General features: G+C 48.4%; 1 protein-coding gene across 2 annotated transcripts in view; it reads right to left on the bottom strand.

The window, feature by feature from the left end:
- Window positions 1-1,789: 1,789 nt before the first annotated feature.
- The window catches only part of LOC123759064 (uncharacterized), a 28,478-nt gene continuing 16,081 nt past the window's right edge, over window positions 1,790-14,186 (bottom strand). For both annotated transcript variants that reach the window (XM_045743904.2, XM_069338716.1), the window contains exons 2-6: window positions 13,260-13,378; window positions 9,194-11,975; window positions 7,835-7,973; window positions 4,832-4,947; window positions 1,790-2,179 (exon numbers count right to left, since the gene is read on the bottom strand). In XM_045743904.2, the coding sequence (XP_045599860.2) occupies window positions 2,162-2,179; window positions 4,832-4,947; window positions 7,835-7,973; window positions 9,194-11,975; window positions 13,260-13,363 (3,159 nt within the window). In that variant the 5' untranslated portion in view covers window positions 13,364-13,378 and the 3' untranslated portion in view covers window positions 1,790-2,161. The remainder of the gene's footprint in view (window positions 2,180-4,831; window positions 4,948-7,834; window positions 7,974-9,193; window positions 11,976-13,259; window positions 13,379-14,186) is intronic.

Genomic DNA, 14,186 nt, shown 5'->3' on the forward strand with positions numbered 1-14,186 from the left:
CACAATACGCGAGAATTCAATCCCGGACTCGCAAGTACAAACCCAGTTAATATGAAAAGCAATATTCCTCAAAGGTATCTAGACCCACAGAAGTACAGCAGAGGTCAGGGGCGGGGAAGGCACCGGCGCCACGTCTCCTGAAATGGCACAGACTGAATTCAGGAAATAAACCTGTAAGATCCTGAAGATATATACGCAGACTTAGCCCTGGAAATGGGCTGGTGAACCCCTCTGGAAATGAGGCAGAGGAGATGAGGGGGGCCTGGGGGCCTGGTGATGGGTGGGGGGCGGGGCGGTGGTGATGGGTGGGTGGGGGTGGAACCTAGTGATGGGTGTGGGTGTCTTGGAGCAAGTTGAGTCACCTGAAGGGTGGCCAGTTGAAGCCTTAACCAGAGCTTCCTACACAGAGACGTAAATATCACCGCTACATAAACTGTGATATGTTTATGTAGTTTATGAAGGATGTACAGGTTCTTGAGTGCTTGCGTAACTACTTCGTCATATTGCTAAAGTTATACTGCTAAAGGTCCCCAGAAGAACATTATATAGGGCGAATATTTAGGTCTCGGCATTAATCCTTGCCTGGCCCGGCCAAAAGTCCACAAGCTGGCCCGGACACAAGCTGGCCCGGACACAATCTGGCCCGGACACAAGCTGGCCCGGACACAATCTGGCCCGGACACAAGCTGGCCCGGACACAAGCTGGCCCGGACACAAGCTGGCCCGGACACAATCTGGCCCGGACACAAGCTGGCCCGGACACAATCTGGCCCGGACACAAGCTGGCCCGGACACAAGCTGGCCCGGACACAATCTGGCCCGGACACAAGCTGGCCCGGACACAAGCTGGCCCGGACACAAGCTGGCCCGGACACAAGGCCAGAAGCAAGGCGCCACACTTGGCAGGACGGTGCTGTAGGGGGCCGCCCGCCCCTCGCGCCCCAGGAGTGAGGGGCGGGTCTGTGGGCGCGCTCTTGTCACGCCCGCTCGCTATGGCTGTCACTCAATTAGCCGCATGTGACAAACATGAGTTGAGGAGGCTGCCTCAGAGTGTTCAGAGAGTGTTCAGAGAGTGTTCAGAGTGTTCAGAGTGTTCAGGGTGTTCAGAGTGAGGGCAGAGTTCTGTGCTCCTCATGCAGTGATGTTCACACACACACACACACACATATATAGACACACACACACGGGCGCGCGCGCGCGTGCTGGAGCCGCCATTTCATCACAGCACATATAATAATTGATGGACTTGTTGATACATAGGTTTTCTGGCGATTCATAAACATATACATTCATCTATCGTGTGGAATAAGTTTGCAGAATCAGTTCGAATCCTTCCAAGAGAAAGAGTCAAACCGGAAGGGAACGGCTCTCTGGTCACAGAGAGCCACGAGGTACAGGCCAAGTTAGTCCTCAGGGATCTGCTTCCAATCATTCAGTAATAAACTGGGCATCAAAAATCCCATTCGTCTGTTCAACAGGTCTTTGGAGCGCACAATCTTGATGAATTGAAGTTGCAAGGAGTTGTGGGCATTATTGAGGGTGGAGGGGGGGCGTGGGGGGGTGGAGCAGGGGGTACGGGCACCATACAGGTCGTCGAGAAGTGGCACTCAGAGGCCCCCCATCAGAAGGCCCTCGTGTCTTTCCGTCTCACTCGGATATTTACATTTTTATGTGGCTATATACATATGGATATCCAAGAACATAAACAATACTTTATTAACTCCCAATATAAAGTCACTCCCAACCAAACAATTCCATTACTCAACCACGAGGATAATAATACAAAAGATGAAATTTTCTTCATATATATATCAGCTTGGGCAACAATGTGTGTGTTGCAGACCCATACTATCATCCCGGTGCACACTTGCAAGCCTTCAACAACAACAACAACCCGGAACTATCAGACGCTGCCGTCTGGGTCAACACAGTCAACAGTAAACAACAACAACGAATATTTTTTTCTCAGTTTCTTATTACAAAATATTTGACAAAAAAAAAAAAAAACGGGATGTCCGAGAGAAAGAGGACAAGGGAAAGGGGGGAAAAAGTAACAACCGATTGGAAAGGGGTGGAAGAGAGGGGAAGGGCTGGAGAGGGGTGGAAGAGAGAGAGATTGGGGAGAGTCAGCTCCACCGTACCCGAGGCCCGGTCTCTGGACTCACTGCCTGGACCTCACCTGCAAGAATCATGGTCCAAGTTAGTGAAAAGTGTCTTGCTCGTGGGAAGGGATGGGAACTATCAGGGGGGAAAGCGCCAAGCCATTACGGCTATATGGCACTGGGAAAGGGTCAGGATAAGGGTTTGGGATGGGACGGAGGGAAGGAGTGGTGCCCAAGCACTTGTGGACGGTCGGGGATTGAACGCCGACCTGCATGAAGCGAGACCGTCGCTCTACCGTCCAGCCCAAGTGCAGAGCGAAGGGAAGGGAAGGATGTTTTTTTTTAACACATACTAGATGCTTTTACTGACACAAGTAAAGATTGAGAGAGAGAGAGAGAGAGAGAGAGAGAGAGAGAGAGAGAGAGAGAGAGAGAGAGAGAGAGAGAGAGAGAGAGAGAGAGAGAACAGAAGCCAACGAACACAAGGCAAAAATTATTGCCTTGTTTACAAGTTTCAAAACAAGGAACGAATAAAATAAAGAAATTTATGCGTGTTGCAGGTTTACACAAAAGGCAGGGATGAAAAAATTAACTTTTATAGATGAATATATTAGAGGGAGAGAGAGAGAGACAGAGAGACAGAGACACGGAGAGACAGAGACACGGAGAGACAAAGAGACGAAGCCTGTGCCGCGGGAAACAACAGACGCCACCTTCCCCACAGAGACCCTGTCACTGCTTTTCCTGTTTTGATACATTTATATCTGCTGTTTTCTTGCCAGAATTCTAATGCTAAAACAAAGAGATTTGCTTTAAAATTGATGCCTTTGGCCTCGTCAACTTCGTCAGCCCGACGATCAAACGTCAACTATATAGCACATACAGAAATTACGAAGAAAAAGTGCTAAGCCAGAGTGACTATATAGCACATGGATATCAGCAGGGATATGAGGACGGGATAGGAGCAGGAATATGAGGACGGGATAGGAGCAGGGATATGAGGACGGGCTAGGAAGGAACTGGGCTGGGTGATAAAATAACTTACTGGTCCAAATAATGTGGTGTTTAATAAATTGGTCACGTGAGAGATTCCTAAAAATCCATAAATGAGAAGAACCAAAATGTTTTTCTATCGATCGCAGCCCGGCTCTAATCCCCTAGACGGCTTCGTGACGATAACCAATTTAACTCAAGTGGAAGGTAACAGCAAGATAACGCCTTGCTGACACCCCTCTATTGGTTGGCTCGTTAGTTTAAGGTCTTGTTGACACTCTCAAGTGATTGGTCCGTCAGTTTAACGTCTTGTTGACACCCTCTAGTGGTTGGCTCGTCAGTTTAACGTCTTACTCACACCCCTCTAGTGGTTGGCTCGTCAGTTTAACGTCTTACTGTCCCCCTCTAGTGGTTGGCTCGTCAGTTTAACGTCTTACTGCCACCCTCTAGTGGTTGGCTCGTCAATTTAACGTCTTACTAACACCCTCTAGTGGTTGGCTCGTCAGTTTAAGGTCTTACTCTCACCCTCTAGTGGTTGGCTCGTCAGTTTAACGTCTTACTGTCACCCTCTATAGCCTCTAGAGAGGGTTCGGAAGGCGTTGCCGCCTCTGAGGACTACTAGACAGTGGCCATGTAAACTGTATTTGTTTTGGTTTCAGGATAGACTTGTACATTAAATTATTTACGTCATTATTTACGTTATTGACGCAATATTGGTGAGGCAGCAATGGGTATGGCAACATTATGTATGGCAACAGTGTGTATGGCAACAATGGGTATGGCAACAGTGTGTATGGCAACAATAGGTATGGCAACAGTATGTATGGCAACAGTGTGTATGGCAACAATGGGTATGGCAACAGTGTGTATGGCAACAATGGGTATGGCAACAGTGTGTATGGCAACAATGGGTATAGTAAAAATAGGTATGGCAACAATGGGTATGGCAACAGTGTGTATGGCAACAATGGGTATGACAGCAATGAATATGGCAACAGTGTGTATGGCAACAATGGGTATGACAACAATGAGTATGGCAACAATGGGTATGGCAATATTGAGTATGGCAACAGTGTGTATGGCAACAGTGTGTATGGCAACAATGGGTATGGCAACAGTGTGCATGGCGACAATGGGTATGGCAACAATGGGTATGGCAACAGTGTGCATGGCGACAATGGGTATGGCAACGATGGGTATGACAACGATGGGTATGGCAACAATGGGTATGGCAACAATGGGTTTGGCAACAGTGTGTATGGCGACAATGGGTATGGCAACAGTGTGTATGGCGACAATGGGTATGGCAACAGTGTGTATGGCGACAATGGGTATGGCAACAGTGTGCATGGCAACACTGGGTATGGCAACAATGAGTATGACAACAATGGGAATGGCAACAATGGGCATGGCAACACTGGGTATGGCAACAGTGGGTATGGCACCAATGACGTAACAAAAATACACACATTATTTCCATTAAATGTAAACATTATGACCACATGACAACCGCGGGGCGTGGAGGTGTGATCACAGCTACACGGTCTGATGGTAGTTGGGTAGTTATGTCTCCTCGGGGTTGTTACGGTATATATGTGACTGTGGTACCAACATGTGCAATTACCAATATATACATATATATAAAACATATGGCGCAGCAGTCCCAGTATATGCAAGGTGTGAGTTCAGTGCTGACGGGTGTGTGAGTGTGGCAACAATATCGCGGGTGTGGTCACCTTCGCGGGAGTGGCGAGCCAAGCTGCAGCGGGCACCTCCAGGGGGCGGGCCGGGGACCGCGTCAGCAACACCCGCAGCCCTCCGTACGGTAGGGACAGGTCGTCGGGATCAACACCTGCAGGAGGCACACACATACACAGGTGTTATACACGGTGCAGGAGCGTCGCCACACGCCACCACGCCTGACACACGGATAAAACACGCAACACACACACACACAGAGACACACACACACACCTATAATATATTATATATCTCCTTCTTCCTCCGTCATTCTCCCTATTCTATCATTCTCCTCCTCATGTCATTCTCCCCACCTCCTCCATTACCCTTCTCCAGGCCGCAAGGTGGCCCAACTCCCCTCCACACTGACGACACAACCAGGTAGTTATAGCGGCCTGGTGGGGCTCTTGGCGCCCTCTTCCCCATTAACTACCTAACGACCTAAACTTTGACCATGAGGCGGCAGCTGGAGGCTCGAGGCTACATAAACACCACCCGCCATGTTTGGTGTGGCCGCCATGTTTGGTGTGGCCGCCATGTTGCGTGTGGCCGCCATGTTGCGTGTGGCCGCCATGTTGGGTGTGGCCGCCATGTTTGGTGTGGCCGCCATGTTGCGTGTGGCCGCCATGTTGCGTGTGGCCGCCATGTTGGGTGTGGCCGCCATGTTGCGTGTGGCCGCCATGTTGGGTGTGGGATGATTGTGCATATAGGTATATATCCAGGCTGGAGGAATATACCCTGAGGCAGAGATGAGAATATAATTATATCTGTATTTTTGCAGGTTTGCGTTCGATTCCTGTAGGTTGTCGAAGTGGTTGGACACTATAGTCCTTAACCGTCTTTATAAGCTCGGCTCCTTGATCTCATATCCCAGCGCCTTGTCCTCACATCCCTTCCAAGTGCTATATAATCACAGTGACTGAGCACCTCCTCATAATAACCTTACCTTATGCCTGACACAATAGTTAAATGCAATTATCATCTAGAATAATGTTGGTGTGTGTGTGTACCGGTGGTATGTGGTATAACCAAAGGGTATACGCACTGCATGTATTAAGAGACACATCATACTCAACAACATACCTAAAGAGACTCTGGAAAATAAAACATTAAACCATTCTATGTCCACTTAAACCCAATTTTACAACACAACATAAAAAAACACATATTGGAAACATATTTAAAAAATACATTATAGCGCATATTGGGTACGTTAATGAAATGTGAATCTCCCCCCCCCCCCACCCTCCCTGTTGTATATTGCTTGGAACTTTGGCCCCCCTGAGCTGACAAGACTAATTACAAATTTGCAGGATCGAACAGCCTGTGGGCGTAAGCAAGCTGCATGTGAGGGTGAAAGACGGTTAAACTGGAGACCGTTTGAGTGTGACCGGTAACTAATTAAGCTTCCGGTTTACCCAGCAACCGGAAGTGTCCTCCGGTTTTATCTTACTCATAAAAAGCTCAAAACACAACGGCTTTAGAAAATGTAAATCCAAAATATACTTCAATTATGGAATTATACTTCATGAGGGAGGGTGGGGGGCGCGGAAACTGCTGTGTGATGGGCCCGGTCTCTCGACCTATGTCGGAAAATCCGACACCATTTAATAATCATACAGATAATAGCTGTATTACCAACAAGTTACCCATAGAAAACGTAACTTGTAGTGGAATTTCCGTCTAAAGAAAACGGGATATCATCACCACATACTATTATAATTCACCAGCTATTCTGCTGGGAATTGTTCTTAAATACATTAGTCTTTGGACTTTACCATCATAAAACATCTCATATAAATTAACTTAATTATCAATATTAAAGTAGAGTAAATGTGACCCTTCTATCACCTTTGGACATCTGGACAATGTAAGCCAGGCGTCAGAGAGGAGGAAGGAGGCAGCCATTGTTGTGTCACCTCCGAGACGTGTGGAGCAAATTCGGCTCCTATCATTCTGGACAATGTCGGCCAGTAACGTCAATAGGATGGAGTGTTAAACAGCCATTGTTTATATTGAGACCAGAGGCTCACACGGGAGCAAATTCGGCTCCTGTTAATTTACTTGGACGTAGTGTTATGGAAACCAAAGGTACCATCTCCAACACGATGTCTACAATTCAAGTTAAGTCTATCCGAAACCCGTTTATCATTCATTTATGGCCATTAATGTCAGGATATAGGGTGACCCGGTTAGATCGCGAAATCGCCTCAAACTAAAGGTAATTAAGCCAGGTCTTCATGTTCCATGTACTGTATAGTGTTTTCTCTGATATAGCTTGTCATATATAGGTATCTGGCTTCACAGCTAGCGCACTTTTGACAGGTCAAGACGAGGATGCAAGATTTGTGCACCAGTTACTGGGTGATATGGAAGCTACCTCAAAGAGGATAATTTGGTGTCTACACCCTAGTTATACCTGGTGGACTAACCTGCTGTACTATAAGATAAGGAACCTCTTCAATGTATGTAGTTAATTTTGTAGTTTGATTGGCTGCATATATATATAAACTATTAAACCCCCCCCTAATGTGTAGAGGATCGATTTGTGAGATTATGAGATTATTGCAGAAATACAGTCCACTTAACATTATACAAATTGCTATCGAAGTATATAAATTAACGTAAATATATATTCATATAAATTAAATAAATATAAATCTCACAGGTCGGTTCCCACAACCTATACCAATCCGTAAGAAATACAATGCTTTAGCCTAATCATAATCTTACGAACCCAAGCAACCTACCCAACATACGATGCGTAGAAAACGTCAATATACATATATTACGGCGTTTGAAATTGATAATAACACGTCGAATTTTGAACGGGTTTGTCGATTCCGTAAACAAATGCGACGTTTTATGCGAGAGAACCGATTATTAGCGGCCCCGACGGCCCGACTCGCTGCTATATGCGAGCGGCGGGGAGGAGGAGGGAGAAGAAGGTAACTAATCAAGTCTCACGGAGACGCCCGCCGCTGCGCTAGTGTCCTCACCGGCCGTCAGGAAGCTGTCTCTCGTAGCGTAGGCGATGTTTGCTCCACAGGCCACCGTCAGGTACTGTCCGCTCCTGTCCACCACCAGCCCCGGCACCTCCTGTCCCTCCAGGGGGTACGTCTCCTCCGTCGGCGCCGTCTGCAGCAGGCGGTCACCCAGCACGGGATCACACCAGAGGTTATAATCACGGTTTACCGTCGTTGAGAAAGCATTAAGAATGGGAGGCTGAGAATGAGGTTTATACTGAGCGCTCATCACAAGATGATGAGAATCATTATTCTCATCATCTTACGATGAGAATTAGCCAGGGAGAATCTCCGAGTTCGGAGGAGGCTTCGAAGTAGGGGGTCAAGGAGATCCAGACAGCAGAAGTAAACAAAGAAGACTTACGAGGAAGGATAAGTAATAAAATAAGACTTACGAGGCAGGATAAGTGAACAAAGAAGACTTACAAGGCAAGATTGGGGGATAAAAACCTTCCAAAAAACGCGATAGAGAGGATTAAAGTAAAGAAAGATGAATGAAGGGAAACACATCTCTAAGAGGAACTGAGAAAGAAACGAAGGTTGTATTAAAATGTGTTGGTGGCGCCGGTCGGGTCATTCCGGCCACAGGTGAAGTTATTGGGGAGAATTAGCGTGGGAATGACCTTTAAGGTCGTGGAGTAGGCACGACCACTGGTCACTGACGGGCAGACGGGAGGTGAAGGAGGAGGAGGAGGAGGAGGACAGGAAGACAGGGAGGGAGACAGGAGGAGGAGGACAGGAAGACAGGAAGAGGAGAACAAGAGACACAAGAAGACAAGAGATAACACCTGCGGTGAGTAGCAGCCGGTGAAGGGTTACCGCGGGTCCACGACTCGCTGAGGGAACCTTGAGCATCACACCAACACACGCTCACAGCAAAAGGATGTGGTCAGGGGCAAGAGGATCTGGCCAGGGAAAAGGGGTGGCCAGGAACAAGGGGTGGCCAGGGGCAAGGGGGTGGCCAGGGACGAGGGTGTGGTCAGGGGCAAGAGGAAGGAGGTAACAGCTAGCGTGGTCAACAGGACTGAGGGAGAGTGGGAAGAGAGGGTCCAGGTGTGACTGAAGCAGAGCTCGCTAATAACACAATGATTAAACCAATAATTATAACCAAAACAGTAATAACAGGGGAGAAACAGACAAGCTGGAAAAAGGTTCAAAGTGTTAAGGGAAGCGGTACCCCACAATGCTGAGGGAAGGGGGAAGCCCTACCCACAATACTGAGGGAAGGGGGAAGCCCTACCCACAATGCTAAGGGAAGGGGAAGACCTACTTACTCAACATGGACTCGCACAACAATACACTTGAGTGACGTGACACTCAAGAGACACTCACCCTGCCTACGTCCCACAACTTGAGTGCATAATCATAGGGACTATTCGGGCACTTGAGGACGTAGCCATCGAACTCCTGTCCAGCCTTGAGGGTATATTCCACTCTGTCTTCCAGGGAGCGGCCACGGCTCGGGCTCGAGGTTGCCTCCAGGACAGTGCTGGGGGCGGCCACACTCTCACTCAGGTGGTCCAGAGCCTCGTGCGGCGCCTCCAGCTTCCTTGTCTGGTGATCTTCCTCAGTGGATGCTGCGCTGGCTCTCTCCTGCTGGGGGATGTTCCCATCTTCAGGTACCTGCACTCCAGTTTCTGGAGTACTGGTCCCATCTGTAGGTACCTGCACTCCAGTTTCTGGAGTACTGGTCCCATCTTCAGGTACCTGCACTCCAGTGTCTGGAGTACTGGTCTCATCTTCAGGTACCTGCACTCCAGTGTCAGGAGTACTGGTACCATCTTCAGGTACTTGCACTCCAGTGTCTGGTGTACTGGTACCATCTTCAGGTACTTGCACTCCAGTGTCTGGTGTACTGGTCTCATCTGCTGGTACCTGCACTCCAGTGTCTGGTGTACTGGTCCCATCTTCAGGTACCTGCACTCCAGTGTCTGGTGTACTGGTCCCATCTTCAGGTACCTGCACTCCAGTGTCTGGAGTACTGGTCTCATCTGCTGGTACCTGCACTCCAGTGTCTGGTGTACTGGTCCCATCTTCAGGTACCTGCACTCCAGTGTCTGGTGTACTGGTACCATCTTCAGGTACCTGCACTCCAATGTCTGGTGTACTGGTTTCATCTTCAGGTACCTGCACTCCAGTGTCTGGAGTACTTGTCCCATCTTCAGGTACCTGCACTCCAGTGTCTGGTGTACTGGTCCCATCTTCAGGTACCTGCACTCCAGTGTCTGGAGTACTGGTATCATCTTCAGGTACCTGCACTCCAGTGTCTGGAGTACTGGTCCCATCTTCAGGTACTTCCACTCCAGTGTCTGGAGTACTGGTTCCATCTTCAGGTACTTGCACTCCAGTGTCTGGAGTACTGGTCTCATCTTCAGGTACCTGCACTCCAGTGTCAGGAGTACTGGTACTATCTTCAGGTACTTGCACTCCAGTGTCTGGTGTACTGGTACCATCTTCAGGTACTTGCACTCCAGTGTCTGGTGTACTGGTACCATCTTCAGGTACCTGCACTCCAGTGTCTGGAGTACTGGTCTCATCTTCAGGTACCTGCACTCCAGTGTCTGGAGTACTGGTACCATCTTCAGGTACTTGCACTCCAGTGTCTGGAGTACTGGTCCCATCTTCAGGTACCTGCACTCCAGTGTCTGGAGTACTGGTCTCATCTTCAGGTACCTGCACTCCAGTGTCTGGAGTACTGGTACCATCTTCAGGTACCTGCACTCCAGTGTCTGCTGTACTGGTACCACCTTTTGATTCACTCTTTCTTGCTCTGCTCCTCATTTTGGAGTATTTAGATTTATTCTCAGACGTTTTCGCTCCGTCCCCTGAGGGCTTTGATTCGCTCTCTGATTTTCTGGCTCCGCCCCTTGAGGGCTTTGATTCGCTCTCTGATTTTCTGGCTCCGCCCCTTGAGGGCTTTGATTCGCTCTCTGACGTTTTGGCTCCGCCCCTTGAGGGCTTTGATTCGCTCTCAGACGTTTTGGCTCCGCCCCTTGAGGGCTTTGATTCGCTCTCTGACTTTCTGGCTCCGCCCCTTGAGGGCTTTGATTCGCTCTCAGACGTTTTGGCTCCGCCCCTTGAGGGCTTTGATTCGCTCTCTGACGTTCTGGCGCCGCCCCTTGAGGGCTTTGATTCGCTCTCTGACTTTCTCGCTCCGCCCCTTGAGGGCTTGGATTCGCTCTCAGACGTTCTTGCTCCGCCCCTTGAAGCCTTTGATTCGCTTTCAGACGTTCTGGCTCCGCCCCTTGAGGGCTTTGATTCGCTCTCAGACGTTCTTGCTCCGCCCCTTGAGGACTTAGAATCGCTCTCAGACGTTCTGGCTCCGCCCCTTGAGGACTTTGATTCGCTCTCAGACGTTCTGGCTCCGCCCCTTGAGGACTTTGATTCGCTCTCAGACCTTCTGGCCCCGCCCCTTGAGGGATTTGATTCGCTCTCAGACGTTCTGGCCCCGCCCCTTGAGGACTTTGATTCACTCTCAGACGTCTTGGCTCCGCCCCTTGAGGGCTTTGATTCGCTCTCAGACGTTCTGGCTTTCCCCCTTGAGGTCTTTGATTCGCTCTCAGACGTCTTGGCTCCGCCCCTTGAGGGCTTTGATTCGCTCTCAGACGTTTTGGCTCCGCCCCTTGAGGGCTTTGATTCGCTCTCAGACGTTCTGGTTCTCCCCCTTGAGGACTTTGATTCGCTCTCAGACTTTCTGGCTCCGCCCCTTGAGGACTTTGATTCGCTCTCAGACGTTTTGGCTCCGCCCCTTGAGGGATTTGATTCGCTCTCAGACGTTCTGGGTTTCCCCCTTGAGGACTTTGATTCGCTCTCAGATGTTCTGGCTCCGCCCCTTGAGGACTTTGATTCGCTCTCAGACGTTCTGGCTCCGCCCCTTGAGGACTTTGATTCGCTCTCAGACGTTCTGGCTCCGCCCCTTGAGGACTTTGATTCGCTCTCAGACGTTCTGGCTCCGCCCCTTGAGGACTTTGATTCGCTCTCAGACGTTCTGGCTCCGCCCTTTCCAACGCGGCCCCATGACGCACAGTTCTCTCCTGCTTTCAAACTGGCCAGGCTACGACGGTGAACGTAGATGCAGGAGTCTACCGCTACCAGCTGTTTTCTGTTGCTGGATCTGAGGGAAGAGATGAGAGGTGTAGAGGATGGGTCAAAACTGTTAATAATAGAATGAGAAGAGACAGAGATGGTGTAATGAAGGAGACATCAGGTGTCGAGAAAGGGATATATATTATATATATATATATATATATATATATATATATATATATATATATATATATATATATATATATATATATTATATAAAGATTAAGGAATAACATTGCATCAAAATCCAAGGACCAGCCAAAACTGCTCCATATCTACACCAAGGGAGTGTGAATGCCTAAGGCGATCACACAATACATAGAAAAGAAACAGAGAGTGATAAGATAGTGTGTGTGAAGAACTTGAAATTTTTCAAATATTTTTTTTAACTAGAAACCTGATGTTCCCCAACAGCTAGGAGCCATAGCTAAGAGAATAAACCTGAAAACTCATTGTCGCGGAACTATGGCCCTGAAGAAGAACACAAGTAGAGGAGCTGGAAGTTATTGAAGCCGCTGACCAGGACAAGATATCCCCGTGGATACTAAAAGAAGCAACGGATGCATAGTGTATTTCCTTTATTATGCTGTATTAGAGTTTTCCAGACTGTTGGAAAATGATTATTGTGGTGTCAATATATAACAAATGTGGAGGAAGACAAAAAGGTGTTAAACTAGAGACCAGTATCACTAGCAACCATCACCTGCGACGTACTAGAGAGTCTGATCCACAGCTTCCTAGATCAAACAATTTTAACAGCTAAATTTGGTCCCAAAACTCTAGCATGGATTCATTGATGGTCAAATTGATTAGAGTTCTACAACAAGATAACATAAATATAACAGAGAGGAGGTCGGGTAGACTTCATTTTCCCAGACAGAAAGCATTTGAGAAGTGTTCAGGGCGAGACTCCTATTTTGACTGTAGACACAGGCTGCTCAGTCTGGGATTAAGTTAAGTTGGCTGAGGGAGTACCTCGCAGAAAGGACACAAATGCTCACAGTGATAGAGAAGATACAGAAGGGGGAAAAAGGCTCTAGTGGCAGACCCCCAACAGTCGACAACAACACCTATTTACCTCCTAGTATGTCTATGATTTGATTTGCTCCTTCACAAACCAGTTTTGCTGTTGATGCAAAACTAATGAGAATATTTAGAACGAGAGTATGGGGGGGGGGGTCCCCATATAACACTACCCTCTCCCGCCCTAACCCACGCCATTGACCCCCCCTAACCCACACCTTTGACCGCCCTCACCCACGCCATTGACCCCCCCTAACCCACACCATTGACCCCCCTCATCTTAACTTACCCGGCGGCCTGGAGGTGGTTGGTGAGGCTGTAGTCGAACAGGTGAAGGACGGGGTGGTCCGGGCCGGCCACAGGCACCTGCAGCGTGCCCAGGTAGATGGGCATCTTCACGCTCACAAACTATCAATGGTACAGTGATACAGTTGATCAGTGGTACAGTGACACAGTTGATCAGAGGTACAGTGATACAGTTGATCAGTGGTACAGTGATACAGTTGATCAGTGGTACAGTGATAGTGGTACATTAGTACTGTGGAGTGACCGTGATGCAATGGAATGACAGTAATACAATAGTGTGACAGACACACAGTGACAGTCACACAGTGACAGACGCACAGTGACAGACGCACAGTGACAGACGCACAGTGACAGACGCACAGTGACAGACGCACAGTGACAGACGCACAGTGACAGACGCACAGTGACAGACGCACAGAGACAGACGCACAGTGACAGACACACAGTAACAGACACACAGTGACACAGGAGTTGAGCGCAGTGACCAATGACAGTGAAAAATGTACCCCCTCCTCCCCCCCTTCTTGACAATGTCCGTTGATGGTGTAGAACACGAGCAAACAATAACATATAAGAACAAGACCTGATGTTATTGGTTAACAAAAGAACACAAGAACTCATCCCAACCTACGGAACGAGAAGTCACGTGGTCAGCGCTGAAGTTAACCTGAGGATATCTGGGGCCAGATTCACGAAAGCACTTACGCAAGCACTTACAAACGTGTACATCTTTTCTCAATCTATGACGGCTTTGGTTACGTTTATTAAACAGTTTACAAGCATGAAAACTTCCCATTCAACTGTTGTTACTGTTATAAACAGCCTCCTGGTGCTTCGGAGCTCATTAACTGTTTAATAATTATAAACAAAGCCGCCAAAGATTGAAAAAAAGAATGTACAGGTTCGTAAA

This window comes from Procambarus clarkii, chromosome 1 (assembly GCF_040958095.1).
Source record: "Procambarus clarkii isolate CNS0578487 chromosome 1, FALCON_Pclarkii_2.0, whole genome shotgun sequence".
NCBI classification, from domain to species: domain Eukaryota; kingdom Metazoa; phylum Arthropoda; class Malacostraca; order Decapoda; family Cambaridae; genus Procambarus; species Procambarus clarkii.